The sequence below is a fragment of the Tamandua tetradactyla genome, chromosome 8 (genome assembly GCF_023851605.1).
Source record: "Tamandua tetradactyla isolate mTamTet1 chromosome 8, mTamTet1.pri, whole genome shotgun sequence".
Classification (NCBI taxonomy): Eukaryota; Metazoa; Chordata; class Mammalia; order Pilosa; family Myrmecophagidae; genus Tamandua; species Tamandua tetradactyla.
In genome coordinates this window covers 20163902-20178336 of record NC_135334.1, presented here as the reverse complement: position 1 = coordinate 20178336, position 14435 = coordinate 20163902, and the positions used below count along the sequence as shown (strand labels likewise).

The following is a 14435-nucleotide window of genomic DNA, read 5'->3' as shown; positions in this document are numbered from 1 at the left end:
TGTGAGGGTATGAAGTGTCAGGTTCAAGGTTCATTTTTTCCATAGAAGGTATCCAGTTATTCTAGTCATTTGTCTATAGTATGCTCATATTCTAATGATATATCATTATTAGCAAGAATATATATATATATATATATATATATATATATATGCACACACATTCATTAGTGTGCAGTATTTATGATATCCTTTGGTTTGCACATCATTTTCATTTAAAAGATGGTAACTTTTTCTTTGAAGTTTTAATTTTATTTTCAAATCATTATTATACTTCTGTTATTTATTTGTTTGTTTGTTTTATGTATTGATTTTTAATAAAATACTTAGATTCTGCACTGAAAGGGTGTATTTAATCTCCGGCTTACACAGAATTCAGCATCCTCTAAGGGATCTATGAAAAAACAGCCCTGGGTGTACTAATAAGGGTTTTATTAGGGAATAACTCTATTTCTTTTATTGGGATCCTCTTTTTCTCACCACACCTTGGCAGTTTGCTGTTTAACTAGAAGGAAAACAAACTCTTCTAGGAAACTGGTAAGTCTATGAATGGAGTGAAATAATTGATTGAATTCCTGTTCTTTCTTTATCTTTTCCATCTTTTTCTCTTTTCCACTTATCTCTCTGTAAGCCAGGGTCTTTCCTCCCTTTGAACTCTTCCTCTTGTAATGAAAGCTACAAGTCCTCTGCAAGCACTTCCTTTCTTTTTTCTTGCCGTTTTATTGAAATGTTTTCACACACCATACAAAACACCTCTTTTCTTTTTACAGTTTGTTTCCAGAATGATTTTAGATTTCCCCAGAATTCACCATGGGTTGCTCCTAGGTTAATGCCCCAAAATGCTTGATTTTCTTGGGTTGAGTACTGAAAATACGAACAAGTGGGAGAGGACTTTATATTACAAATAAATAGAATACATGTGGATGGGCTTTCCTTCTAATTGTCTGATCTCTAATACTTGATTTTTTCTAGTTTGCAATAGCTGTTTTTAATCTTGGAACATTTCTACTTCATCTTTCCAGTGAGAAACCAATATATGTGACTGTGATGTTCTTAACGTTTGTTTATGGGGTTAGTGCTCTTAAATATATGGGTCTCATTTGCTACCTTGTGTTTCTCCAGATAGAATACAGTTCATTACTAATATATAATTATTACCCTTTCTCTTTACCCTTTGGTTCTTGTGTAGGTCTTGTTCAGCGTTGTGTGATTATCCAGAAGGATGACAATGGATTTGGGCTGACAGTCAGTGGAGACAATCCAGTCTTCGTGCAGTCTGTTAAAGAAGGCAAGGCAGTTTTCATGACATTCTTGTTACTTGGGAGCAAACAGAGTAAGAATAGAAAATATTAGATAGTACCTATTCCTTGTTTGTTTATTGGAGTAGAATAATTATATAGAGTACAGCTCATACCAGCCAGCTATTGTGCTAGATTTGTCTTCACTGTCATAGCTGTAGGAATGAAGTACACCAGCTGATCTTTTTTTTTGCACTTTATAGAAAGAAAACAGTTTTTATATAGAGTTTAGAAATCATATGACTCCTTGGTCATGATACCCTGTGATCATTACTTATGGAAGTTTCTGGAATTTCACTTCTTCATCGCACTGGAGATATTTTGTTATTAGAGGCAGATTAAGGAGATGGTTATAGGCTCAAAATATCAATTCTTTCCCCCAAATAACAACAGTATCTTCTACTACTATTCCCATGTGTTGACTACCTTCCGTATTTTGTGTTGTAATTTGAGGTAGGTATTTTTCACATCCATTTCACAATTGCTGTTAAGGCTTAGAGTTAAAAAGTATCAAATCACTTTGAGGTTCACACAAGTTAAGTAGTAGAGGTAGGATTTGAACCTAAGTCTGTCTGACTTAGTCGCCGTGTTTTTAACTACTGTGTTATACTAACCTGTCTTCCAAGGAGTTATTAGTGAATGGAAATTAATTACATATTAAGTAATTCATTTCTCTTTTATAGATGGAGCAGCCATGCGGGCTGGAGTACAGACAGGTGATCGAATCATCAAGGTAAGGAAAAAACCTGTTATGGAATTTATGGTAGGATTAAAAAGCAACAACATATACTATTTGATTTTGTTTTCCCCACTCAGATTTTCACAAAAAACAACACATTAGATATGATAGGTCTTTTGGCTATAAAAACATATTCGTTTGTTTTAAAATTAATATTACCCATAAAACGAGAAAAAAAAACAAGAAAAGATAAATAAAATTAATATTACCCTTTAATGAAGGACATAGTAAAAGGTTTGAATAAATGGAGTCTACATGTTCCTGGATCAGAGAAAAATTCATTGTTATAAAGATTAATTTTTCTCCAAGTTAATCTGTTAGCAAGAAATTTCCATCAAAATATACTGATAGAATGGGGGGAGTGTGTTGGTACTTGTCAAATTGATTATTCTACCAAATGAACTTTACAAAGGTATAAGAATAGCTAAAGAAAGCAGTGTATTATATGTGTAGGTGTGTGTGAGGGGAGATGGTAAGGATTAATTTAAAACATGTCACTCCAGTCTAAATATAGACCTATCAGGAACCAGTAAAGAGTCCAGAAACAGGCCTTGAATTTCAGATCAGTAGGGAATGAATGGATTAGTCGGTAAGTACTCTTGAGACAACTGACTAATTTGATTACTTAAGATCAAATTACTTTACAGGAAAAAAGACTCCATGAACACACTTTCCAAAGAACAGTCTGTAGAAAATATTTGAAATTTATACAGATAATAATATCCCTAATATGTAAGGGGCACTTATAAATTAATAAGAAAATATAAATTAATAAGAAAAGAATAAGTACCTGTGTTAGTCAGGGTTTTCTAGAGAAACAGAACCAACAGGAAAGATCTGTAAATAGGAGATTTTTAAAGGTGTCTCCCGCAACTGGGGGAATGGAATGGAAGAGTCCAAAATTTGTAGAGCAGGCTGTGAAGCATGGCAGCTCTGATGAAGGGTCTGGACTACAGGAGCCACAGGAGAGGCTCGCTGGCTGAAAGAAGCAGTTAAAAAATCTCTCTTCTTTCTTCAAAGGCTTCAACTGATTGAATTATCTCATTGCGTGCATAATCATTTGTCCAAGTTGACACCAGAACCTAACCATCACAGTACCCTAATAAAATAATGGGCAAAGGATTTTAGGCATTCCACAGAGCAATTGAGATAAATAATAAATATTAATGCAGATATGTCCAACCTCACTGAAAACAAAGAAATAGAAATTACAATGATAAATGAAAAATATGTTTGGTTTCAGAAATTTAAAAGATTGATAATACACATTTGGCATAGCTTGGGTATAGTGAACTAGATACTCATTGTTACAAGTATAAATTAGATAAACTCTGGAGGGCAATTAGTGAATGTGTATCAAAAGTTTAAAAAAAAGATAATATTTGATCAGCAATTCTACTTTTAGGAACTTTTCTAGGGAAATAATTGTAGAAGTGTGAAGTGATACATATTCTGAGAAATTCATTTTGGCTTTATCATATTGAAAACTTGTAAACAATTTAAATGTGCATAAACCAGTTCACCTGCAGCTTTTAAATAGTATGAATGTTCCTACATGGAAAGCTATCCACAGTAGAATAAAAAAAGTATTTTTCTTCCAGAAAAAAAAGTAGTCGGTTACAATGTGTATGTATGTGTGTTTGTGTACCGGAGTGTGTGTATATGCTCAAAAAGTGGCTCAAAGGCTAAACGCCATTAACAGTGAATATCTTTGTTGACCATGATGGTGATACTTTTTCTACTGTTTTATACTCTGTTGTGTATGAACTTTTAAAAATTAGTATTACTTACATCAGGAAAAAAGTAAAATTAACATTAGGCCTGTGTTTAATAGTGTATGTTTCCATCTGTTTTGATTTATTATGATATTCAGTGAATTGGTAATGAAAAGCAAGGAGCCCTTTTCTATTAGCAAGAGTCCTTCACTGTGAAAAATATGTAAATGTCTCGCATAGTATGAATTATCATTGACGTGTTGAATAAGTTGTAATGTTCCTTAAGTCAAGGCCTTGTTTTGTGTTCAAGTACATTTTGTTGCTGAATATACCTTATATTATGGGGAAACAAAATTGAACCAAAAATATGTGTGTATATATACGTATTTTAATGTAGCCCTGTTTATATTTTAATAAAATTGGTTGTATTTTATGTGATAATTTCTGAAATTACTTTATTGAGTAGAATGTTTCTGACATACGTTATTTTCATTTTCTTATAGGTGAATGGAACTCTGGTGACTCATTCAAACCATTTGGAGGTGGTGAAACTAATCAAATGTAGGTGAATGTTAGTCTCAATTTTCATTATATTCTGAAGCCCTTAAAGCAAGGATCAGTAAACTTTTTCTTTAATAGACCAAACCATAAATATTTTAGGCTTTGTGGGCCATATGGTCAAGTACTTAACTCTGTCATTGCTCAAAGGTAGTCATAGACAATATGTAAATATATGAGCATGGCTTTGGTGTTCTAATAAAACTTTATTTATATAAACTCTTTTGTTTGGAGTTCACCTGTTGATTATAGTTTGCTGAGCCTTGCATTAAAGGAAAGTCTGAGGTGGAAACTATTTACTTACTGTGTTCTGTCAGCTGCATATATATAGTTGATTATAGTATGCTTGTCATTCTTGGTTATAGTTGAAAGCATATATTTGAAAGAGATGCATGAATCACCTGAGATAGAAGAGGTTGAGAAATCAGATGCAATTATCTAGTGAGCTGGAACGGAACTTTAAAAAAATCGTCTAGTATAATCACTTTCTCTCAGACTAGTAAATGATTAAACAATCCAGGGTAGTGATACTCTCTTTATAATCTCCAGGGTTAAGAATTCAGATCATCATCATCATAGTAGAGTAGACTGCAGATAAGATATAGTTGTCTGGGGCCAGGCAAAATCACTGTTGTTTTATTTAGTCTTATTATTTTCATTGAGTGAAAATCTTTAGAATAAATTCAGTAAACAAAATTCCTTCTAGACCTTCTCATTAAGTTAAGCAATGCTAAATTCCTTTAACTTTGTTTCATCACATTAGCACTGCTCTATTTAAATGGTCACTTTGACCAGAGTCCTTAACTTTAGTACACTTTTGAAAGAAATGTGATGAACTTAAAAATCATAATCTCAGTAAAGAATTAATCAAATCCACATACTTGAATAAGTTTGATTGCTTACTTAATGAAATTATAATCTATGAATTTTTATGTACTATATAAATACAATGGTTTATGATAATAGAGATAATAAATATATGCTTGATGCCCAATTATTGCAGAATATCAGAGTAGGATTATTTATTTTGCTTTACAAGTTATGTTTTTAGTGTAAATTTTACTTTAAAAATTAAATCATAAGACTGTAGCAATAGTTACTTGCCCATTAACCAGAGCAATATTAATAACTTGAAGTTAAGCATAAAACACCCTTAGTATGCAAAACAGATAAAAATTTGACACACCTAAAACCTGTGTACTGTATTTGTAATAGAGAGCCCTCATTCCTACTTTTAATTCATATGCTAGGCATAATAAAAGTGATTCCATGTCAAAGCAGTTTAGAAGCAGCTGAAGGGAAGAGCTGGGAAGCTATTGGAGGCAAGCACATGGGCGAGTAAATAAGAAATGATGATAACTTTAAAGAATGTTCTCAGGATTTTCAATTTTATTTACTGCTAATGAATATCTGATCTCATATTTAGTAATTTGCTCTTTGAAAATAACATTGTTCTTTTAGATTTTTTAGGGCAGTCATAAAAGGTATCAGATCCTTTTCCTGTGGAGAAATGATTAGCAGATGATGAGGCTTTCTCACATGAATGGGTTTTTCACAACTGTCGAAGATTAAGTAGTTAAATGCTATAAAAAGTTTATTGACAGTGTTTTTCTCCCTTCCCTCCCTTTTCTTCTATCTCCACACCCCAAGCTGGTTCCTATGTAGCTCTCACTGTTCAGGGACGCCCACCGGGGTCGCCCCAGATTCCACTAGCTGATTCTGAAGTAGAGCCATCAGTCCTTGGACATATGTCTCCCATCATGACATCCCCTCATTCACCTGGAGCATGTGGGAATATGGAGAGAATCACTAGTCCGGTGCTCGTGGGGGTAAGATTAGAAAAATGTCTCAGTAAATGCTCAGTTGCATAATGATGCATTTGTTTTATATTAAGAATTTCGAAGTATTGAACTGATAAATTTAAGTTCAGGATTCTAGAAAATCACTTCAAATTAAAGTTTTTAAATTCAGGGAATGATTAGATTATTGATGTAGTGCCAACCACAAAAATATAATTAAGATATCCTGTGTTCAAGGTCTTTACTCATCTTAGAATGTATGCTTTAAAAGGACAGAGTTTTTTTTGTTTTTTACATATTTTTATTGACAAATCTTCACACATATACATTCCATACATGATGTACAATCAATGGCTCACAATATTGTCACATAGTTGTGTATTCATCACCATGATCATTTTTTAGAACATTTCTATCATTCATAAAAAGGAATAAAAAGAAAAAAGAAAAACTTATACATATTGTAACTCTTACCCCTTCCTCTCATTGACCACTAGTATTTCCGTCTACCCTATTTATTTTACTCTTTATCCCTATTATTTATTTATTTTTATCCATATTTTTTTACTCATTAAGGACAGAGGTTTTTGTTGTTGTTGATTTTATTTACTGTGTATCAGTTTTCATTTGAATCGAGCCTTGAAAAACAGGTAGTGGTGGAGATAGGGGAGGAAGGCACACAGAGGGGGTAGAATAAACAGAGATAAAGAGTGAAGAATACATCAGGTATTTTGGAAGTAATGAATTATCTTGTTTGATGGGTATAGAGTTGCTGTTAATGATGTATGTTGTGGGAGATGAGTTTGAAAGAGTAGACTATTTTGGAAAATCATAACTACTAGATTAAATTACATCTGTACCTATTACAACTAGATAGGTCGTAATAATCCATTTAATTTTTTTGTATATGTGCATGAGAATGATGCGATCATAACATGGTTTTAGGAAGACTAATTTGGTAAAATATTATAGAATTGTAGAACAAGAAGAGCTAGTGGGAGGTGAGTTAGGGAGCTGTTTTCATATGTAAGGTAAGAGGTACTAGGAATGTGAGTCATATGTTAGGTTTGAGATTAAAGATCCAGTGAGAGGAAAGTTAAAGATGTTATACTTATGATAACCTCATTTCTCCAACCAATTTCAATATTTAATGTGGTTTTGAACCCATTTTAGTAAAAGTGAAATAGAAGGGCACAAATTTCCCTGTAGTCTTTTATCTTTAAAAGTATTTGTTCTAAGGGCCTGCCTGTATGACCAGCAGGAATAAAGAAAATTCAAATATTTAAAATTGGAGCTGAATAGAACATTGTAGTTCTAATTTTCTGTTTTTTTTTTTTAGCCTGACTTTCCTTGTATTGGTTCTTGTTTTTATTTATTTTTTTATCATTTTCTAGGAGGAAAACAATGTGGTTCATAACCAGAAAGTAGAAATTCTGAGAAAAATGTTACAGAAAGAACAAGAACGGCTACAGGTACTAAATCAGAATGAGGGTTGTTCATAGGCCAGTAAAAGTGTGAGTGGCAAGAGTTGAGTTGGTATTTATTATAATCACAGTCAAGCTGTATTATAATCAAGGCAAACAGCTATATTATTGATTTTTTTTTACTTTTTCTGTATTTTCTTGACTTAAGTAATTGATTATCAAAACATTTTTATAACTTTTCAGTTATTGCAGGAAGATTACAATAGAATACCTGCCCAGAGATTGCTGAAAGAAATCCAAGAAGCCAAGAAACACATTCCTCAGCTACAAGAGCAGTTATCCAAAGCCACAGGCTCTGCGCAGGTAGTGTTGCTATTAAAAATGCTACCCAACTTTTTGCAGGAGAATTTTCTTCTGGGAATGTGTTGGATGAAGTTGTAGTTGTTTTTAAAAAATTAATTTTTTCTAGCATGGGACAACAGGATATCCTGTGTGGGATGTTAGAGAAATGATGATTAAAAGAAATATGGACTTGTGATTGTTTACCAATGAGATCACATTTCTTTGTTTCACAATCATTTGAACAAACGGTGCACTTTTGCTTTGGTGTGACCCTCTACTAAAAAACAATATTTTTTCATTTTTCTGGTTCATTCTGCCATCTTGAAATAATATGGCAATTATGTTTTTAAGTGAGGATATAGTATCTTATAAAATGACAGGCATTGTGCTAAATATATGGATAAGCGTTTTCTTATTTAATCTTTACAACAACCTTCTGAGATTAGGTACTGGGTTTCCCCCACCATTTTACATATGTATACACTGCAATTTAGAGAGATTAAATCTAGTCCAAGGTTACTTAACTCAAAAGGGGATGAAATTTGAATTTATGTGCAGTTTGATGATTTCAAAGCACAATTGTATTTTTTTTTAATCTCTCAGAATGACCAAATTTATTTTCTCAAATAGGCCTGTAGAGAGTCTTAACTAATATATGAAAGTGAAGCCTCTTGTATACTGGCAAAGTTATAAAATAAAAAGAGTCATTTTTTTTTTTCTTTTTGGGAGTACACAGGCCAGGAATCAGACCCAGGTGTCCCACATGGCAGACGAGCATTCTACCACTGAACCACCCATGCACTTCCATTTGTATTCCTAATGATTGTTTTTACTGTAATTTAAAATAGATTTTAGTAGAATTTGCTGCATAGGTATAAGTTATGGAGATAATGGTCTCATTAGAAAAAATAGCTCAGATTTATATTTCAAGAAGTTTTATATTCTATAATAATTAAATTTGAGATATGAAGAGAAAATTTAATTAAAAGCTCCTCATATTTCATCTTAAAGTAAAATGGACAAATTATCCATACCATTTAAAATGGGTAAACACAACTGACCTGTTACTATTCCTGAGTTAGGACTGTAAGCGAAAACTGCAGATTCATAGAATCATCTAGCCTAGTCTGCTCACTGTCAAGTTAAAAATCATGCTATGCTTGAAGAAACTAGGGCCTAGAATGGTTCAAAGACATATTAGGTCACATAATTTATAAGGGTTCCTGACTTAGTGTATTTTTCATTACAAATTATTTATATATTTTTTCATAGCTTTCAGTCTCATTAGCTGTATCACAACAGTTTAACGCTGTATTATTACAGAGCAAAGACAATTTTCTTACCCTGTTTGAATAGTAAAAAACTTGATTCCCTATCTAAAAAGCTTATAATAGTTTGTTATAGCATTATGTGCCACCATAGACAACTTATTGCAATTCTGAAGCATTAGAAGGCTTTTAATCAGAAGTTATAGTGTAATAATCTTAAGGGAAAAAGATGACTGGGCAAGAAATATAGATTATATAAGTTGACAAATATTTTATCTTATTGCTCTGTTGGAAGTTTGAATTTGCTATCTCTTTACTAAAATATCACTTTTCTTGTCTCTAAAGACATGCGATTTAAGAACTCTGAATTAGTAATCTATGCGTATTACTTTTAGAGTTTTGAACATTTTTGTTCACAACAGTGTTCTACTGTTAACAGTTTTTATTTAGATTGTAGTATGATTCTGTTTCTTTGTGTAGTCAATAATGAAAAGTTTTCTTGTTTTTGCCTTTAATGTGTTTGTTTTTTTAATCTGTTTTAGGATGGAGCTGTAGTTACACTCTCCAAACCTTTGGGTGAAGTGCCAGCCGTCAGTGAGGTAGAAGCAGATACTGGAGATGGATTGGGCAGAATTGACTATAGCAGTGGAGATGGTTCTCGGCCCAGTAGTGACAATGCAGATGTAAGCATGAAGCATTCTAAATCTTTATCTTCTTGTATTCTTCCCTATAGCTTCTTTCTAGATTGAATTTTTAGTGTGGATTAGAGGTATGGGCTTATTACTTGTGTTTTACTACCACCATCTTTAATATAGCAATTTGATGAGCAGAAATTCTGGGCACTGTTGTGCATGAGCTTTTAATTCCAGAGTTTCACTTTTTCCCTTGGACACCCTTTGCCAAATGTTGTTTCTTTTGAGGGGATGGAAATTCCCACCAGGCATCTTGTTTGTAAGTAGAGAAGTTAATAATGCCAGTGCTTTCTTACTGAAGCAAGAGACCAACTGTTGATATCTTTAAGAGCATGTTAATATTCCATTTGTGGTCAGAGTGACTCAGTGTTGAATCATGGGGCACTTTGCCATTATAAAGAGGAAAAGCCTTAGTCTTGTTGAATAGACTTTAATTAATAACCCATGATTAATAACAACCCTTTTTTGATGCCAAATGAACATGGTTATTTGTTTAGAATATGATAAAATATTTTAAGTTGATGATAAAATATTTTGTTGAATATGATATAGCACCACAGTCATGTGAATTTCTAAAAGTTGAGTTCAGTATTATTTACTCAGCAATACTTTGTATCTATTACACAATGATAGGAATGATGCCTTAAAAATAGCACCTTCTTTAAAAGTAATGGGGGAATTAATCTAAGCCACTGTTTTTAAAACTGTAGTTCATTAAGTCAATTTAGTGGGTTGTGACAGCTTTTTAAAAAAATAAACCATGGTGACAGCATTATTCACAGTAGCTAAAAGGTAGAAACATCCCATGGGTCCATCAACAAATGAAATGAATAAGCAAAATGTGGTATACCCATGCAATGGAATATTATTCAGTTGTGAAAAGGAATTTATTCTGATACATACTATGACCTGGATGAAACTTGAAAACATGTTGAGTGAAATAAGTCAGACACAAAAGAACAAGTATTGTACGATCCACTTCTATGAAATATCTAGAGTAAGCATAGAATAAGCTAATTCATAGAGAAAGAAGATTAGAGGTTATTGGTGGGTAAGGGGAGAGGGAATGGGGAATTATTGCTTAATAGATAAAGTTTCTATTTGGGTGATAAAAAAGTTTTGGAGATGGATGGTGGTGATGGTAGCACAACATTGCAGATGTAAACCATACCACTAAATTGTACACTTAAATATGGTTAAAATGGGAAATTTTGTATTATATGCGATTTTTACCACAGTAAAATAAAAAAAATAGAATTGGAAATATGAGTGCTTTACAGGTAGAAGAGGCAACAGTTAGAGTTATTTTTTATAACTTTTGTTCTATACACACATGTGTCTGTGCATACATGTATGTACTAGCTAGGTAATGTAAAATTTATCTCTTAGGTTGTGGTAAAAAAAAAAAAGAAAAACTCAAAAGCCACTGTTTAAGCTGTCATTTTGTCCACTATTTGAGGTTTAGGCTCAATGACTTAGTTCCTCGTGCAAAGGAAATTTATTTTATTTATTTATTTATTTGGCGTGGGCAGGCACTGGGAATTGAACCCAGGTCTCCAGCATGGCAGGCAAGAATTCTGCTACTGAGCCACCGTTGCATTCCCAGGTTTTTTTTTTTTTTAATATGGTGATAGGAGTGTCGTGAAGAGGTTTCAATGGGAAATTTCAATTTTGAATAAAAACAATTTGTGATAGTCATTTTTCAAAACAAACTTGTGATGTTATACTATTGTAACTTTATGAAAGAAAAGCTGAAGCTGAAGGGAGTTAACTGACTTGCCAAACCTACCCAAGCAATAATATTGATCTACCTCCAAAGAAAGTACAAGTACCCTTAATTAAACAAGGCACCAAGGTTTGAAAATGCATAACGTTTTGGGAGAACTGTAAACGTTTTAGGACAACCTCATGTATTAGTGTTATGGTTGAAATGGCTAGAGATTATTTTAGAAACAAAATTCTCGAGTCCTTATAATGGCTTTAGTTAGTTCCAGCAGTACTGCTTTTGGCAACACTCCTGGGCTTCCTTTTTGATTTAGTGCTGCTTCTCCTCTATGCACCTCTCTGTTTCCTCTGTTCTCAAGGCTTGTCTCTACCATTATTAGATGGGAAGTTCCTTGAGAGGGCAGGAACTGTCTTTCTTGACTTTATGTTTCCAAAGGCTGGCAGATTGTAGGAATTCAAAACATGTAGATATGAATGAGAAGTTTGAATTTTATATTTCATTTAGAGCAATGTTACAGTCGATTCTGTGGTGTAGAAAGATAACTTTATAATACAAAGAGTAAAATGGTAAGTGTAGAAACAGGCATTCCAATGAATTAAGACTGCTTGACATGTAATTTTTTTTGAATAAGTATTTGTTCATTTCAACAAATGAACAAATGAGAAAATGAATAAAGGGTTTGGACTTTACCTTGCATGCAAAAGGGAAGCATAGTCAGGCTATATATCAAAAAGTGTATTAACTGAATTGGGATAACAAGACAAGGATATTTATAAGAAGAGAAGACTGCTTGGTTTAACAGGTGCTTAACAAATGAGTGTTGAGTGACTAATAAATAGTTACAGTTTATTGAATGCCTGTTTTATAACAGACATTGTACTTAACGTTTTATGGATATTCTATTTAACTCTCATAGTAATCCTAAAGTAGTAATGTCACCATTTTGTACATGAGAAAACAGAAGCCACATGAATAATAAGTAAATTCAGTTGAGAAATGATAAAGCCTGAATGAGAATATCTACTAAACAGTAATCACCTGGCTTAATTCTTTCAGTTGTCCATTTAGGCTAAAGATGTGTTGCTTTTATACTTTTTTAAAAAAATCTGTATCCTCCATTCCCCATATCCATCAAATACAGGATTATTTTAAAGTAAACCCAAAACATTAGTTCATCAATACACGTCTCTAAGAGATAAAGACTTCAAAAAAATATAACCATAATATCAATACCATACCTTAAAATGAATATTGGAATTAATTATTTTTTCATTATTTTAAATAATACTGTCCATTTATACCCCAGTTGTCTTAAAATGATCTTTTCACAGCTAGTTTATTTGAATCAGGATCCATTCAAGGTCTTTCTTCAATGCCTTTAGTGGTTAAGCTATTTTAAGTTTCTTTTAATAGTTCCACATTCTTTTTTTCTTGCCTTTCTTTGTTCTTGTTGTTAAAGAAACTGGGTCATATGTCTAATTGTATTTTCATGATGGCATTTACCTTACTCCTATGTTTACCTTGTTCCTATGTTTATATTTCCTGAAAACTGATCATTAGATGTAGGGCTTTGGTCAGATTAAGATTTGATAGTAGTTGTCATTGTCATTATTTGGCAAGGACAGCTCATAGGTGGTACTGCATACTTCCTCTTACATCACATCAGGAGATGAATTTCTGGTTGTCTTTTTGTGGTCTTAAATTTGTTTAATGTGTTCATATGATGTCAGAATGATTCCTTCAATGTAAAGTTCATCTAATGTTTTTATGTGCCATTGATGATTAAAATGTCTAGATCCATTAATTAATTCAAAATGATGATAGAATTTTTTCATTCCTTCTGCATTTATTAGATGAAATTATTCTATAAAAAAGAATTTTCCCTCATTAGTTATTAGGAAATACAGCATAAATACTTGCTTCTTTCACTTTATGTTTTCAGAAGAGTTGGTACACTAACTCCAAAGGTGACCATTGAAGTGTGTGTGCATGTGCATGTGTGATATTTTCACCTCATAGATTTTAACATATTTGTGTACAGTGTTTCAGTCCATTGCAGTCATGATTATTATTATTATTTTGATGCTCAAATCATCCCCTTTTTTGGCCAGTGCAAGCCCCTTCAAGTTGTCTTCGGTGCTCTTTTGTTATAACCTCCTTATATTGTTGACAATTCCTTGCTTTTTGGTGTGACAGGATTATCTAATCTCATCTTTTATACTCCCTAAAACCCAGAGTCATTCATTTCTCCAAGGTGGGGCTTATGATTGAAACCCCCATTTTCTCTGTCTGTGGTTTCTTGGTGCATGAATAGATAGCATGCATCTTCCCTACTGGCATATGCAGATCTTTTCTTCCTCATCTTCACCAGCTCTGAAGGATGACTCCTTTTGCTTTGAGATGTTCCTCCTCTGCCAAAAGTGAATTTTCTGCATGTCACATAATCTATATTTTTATATTAGGTAGTCCCACATACACCCTATACATTTTATAAAATCATACAGTAGTTTTCACATAATGTGGTAGCAGTAAAACAGGTTAATTTTTTTATATAAATAGGCAAGATACTTTAACTTGGATATGAAAGAAGGGAGGAGGGATAAAGATAGAGCTTAAGTGTTTACTTCGGCAGCACATATACTAAAATTGGAATGATACAGAGAAGATTAGCATGGCCCCTGCACAAGGATGACTTGCAGATTCGTGAAGTGTTCCATTTCTTTAAAAAAAAGAGCTTAATTTTGACATAATGAGTTGGAGATCTGTAGTATGTCTAATTAGAGTTATTTGGTAGAAAATTAGCCCACAGGCCTGGAGATTAGGTAAAACTATTCTGTTGGTTCTATATTATTTTAGCAACATAAAACTAAAAAGGCA

The 14435-nt window shown here is 32.8% G+C and overlaps 1 protein-coding gene and 1 non-coding gene across 3 annotated transcripts in view; both read left to right on the top strand.

Annotated features, from left to right (window-relative positions):
* The window catches only part of ARHGEF12 (Rho guanine nucleotide exchange factor 12), a 176762-nt gene that overhangs the window by 117319 nt on the left and 45008 nt on the right, over positions 1 to 14435 (top strand). For both annotated transcript variants that reach the window (XM_077112651.1, XM_077112650.1), the window contains 7 exons: positions 1187 to 1285; positions 1979 to 2028; positions 4253 to 4310; positions 5958 to 6136; positions 7501 to 7578; positions 7774 to 7893; positions 9683 to 9823. In XM_077112651.1, the coding sequence (XP_076968766.1) occupies positions 1187 to 1285; positions 1979 to 2028; positions 4253 to 4310; positions 5958 to 6136; positions 7501 to 7578; positions 7774 to 7893; positions 9683 to 9823 (725 nt within the window). The remainder of the gene's footprint in view (positions 1 to 1186; positions 1286 to 1978; positions 2029 to 4252; positions 4311 to 5957; positions 6137 to 7500; positions 7579 to 7773; positions 7894 to 9682; positions 9824 to 14435) is intronic.
* LOC143645467 (U6 spliceosomal RNA) lies at positions 14175 to 14281 on the top strand. The gene has a single exon (XR_013157170.1). It is a non-coding gene; the product is annotated as a U6 spliceosomal RNA (small nuclear RNA).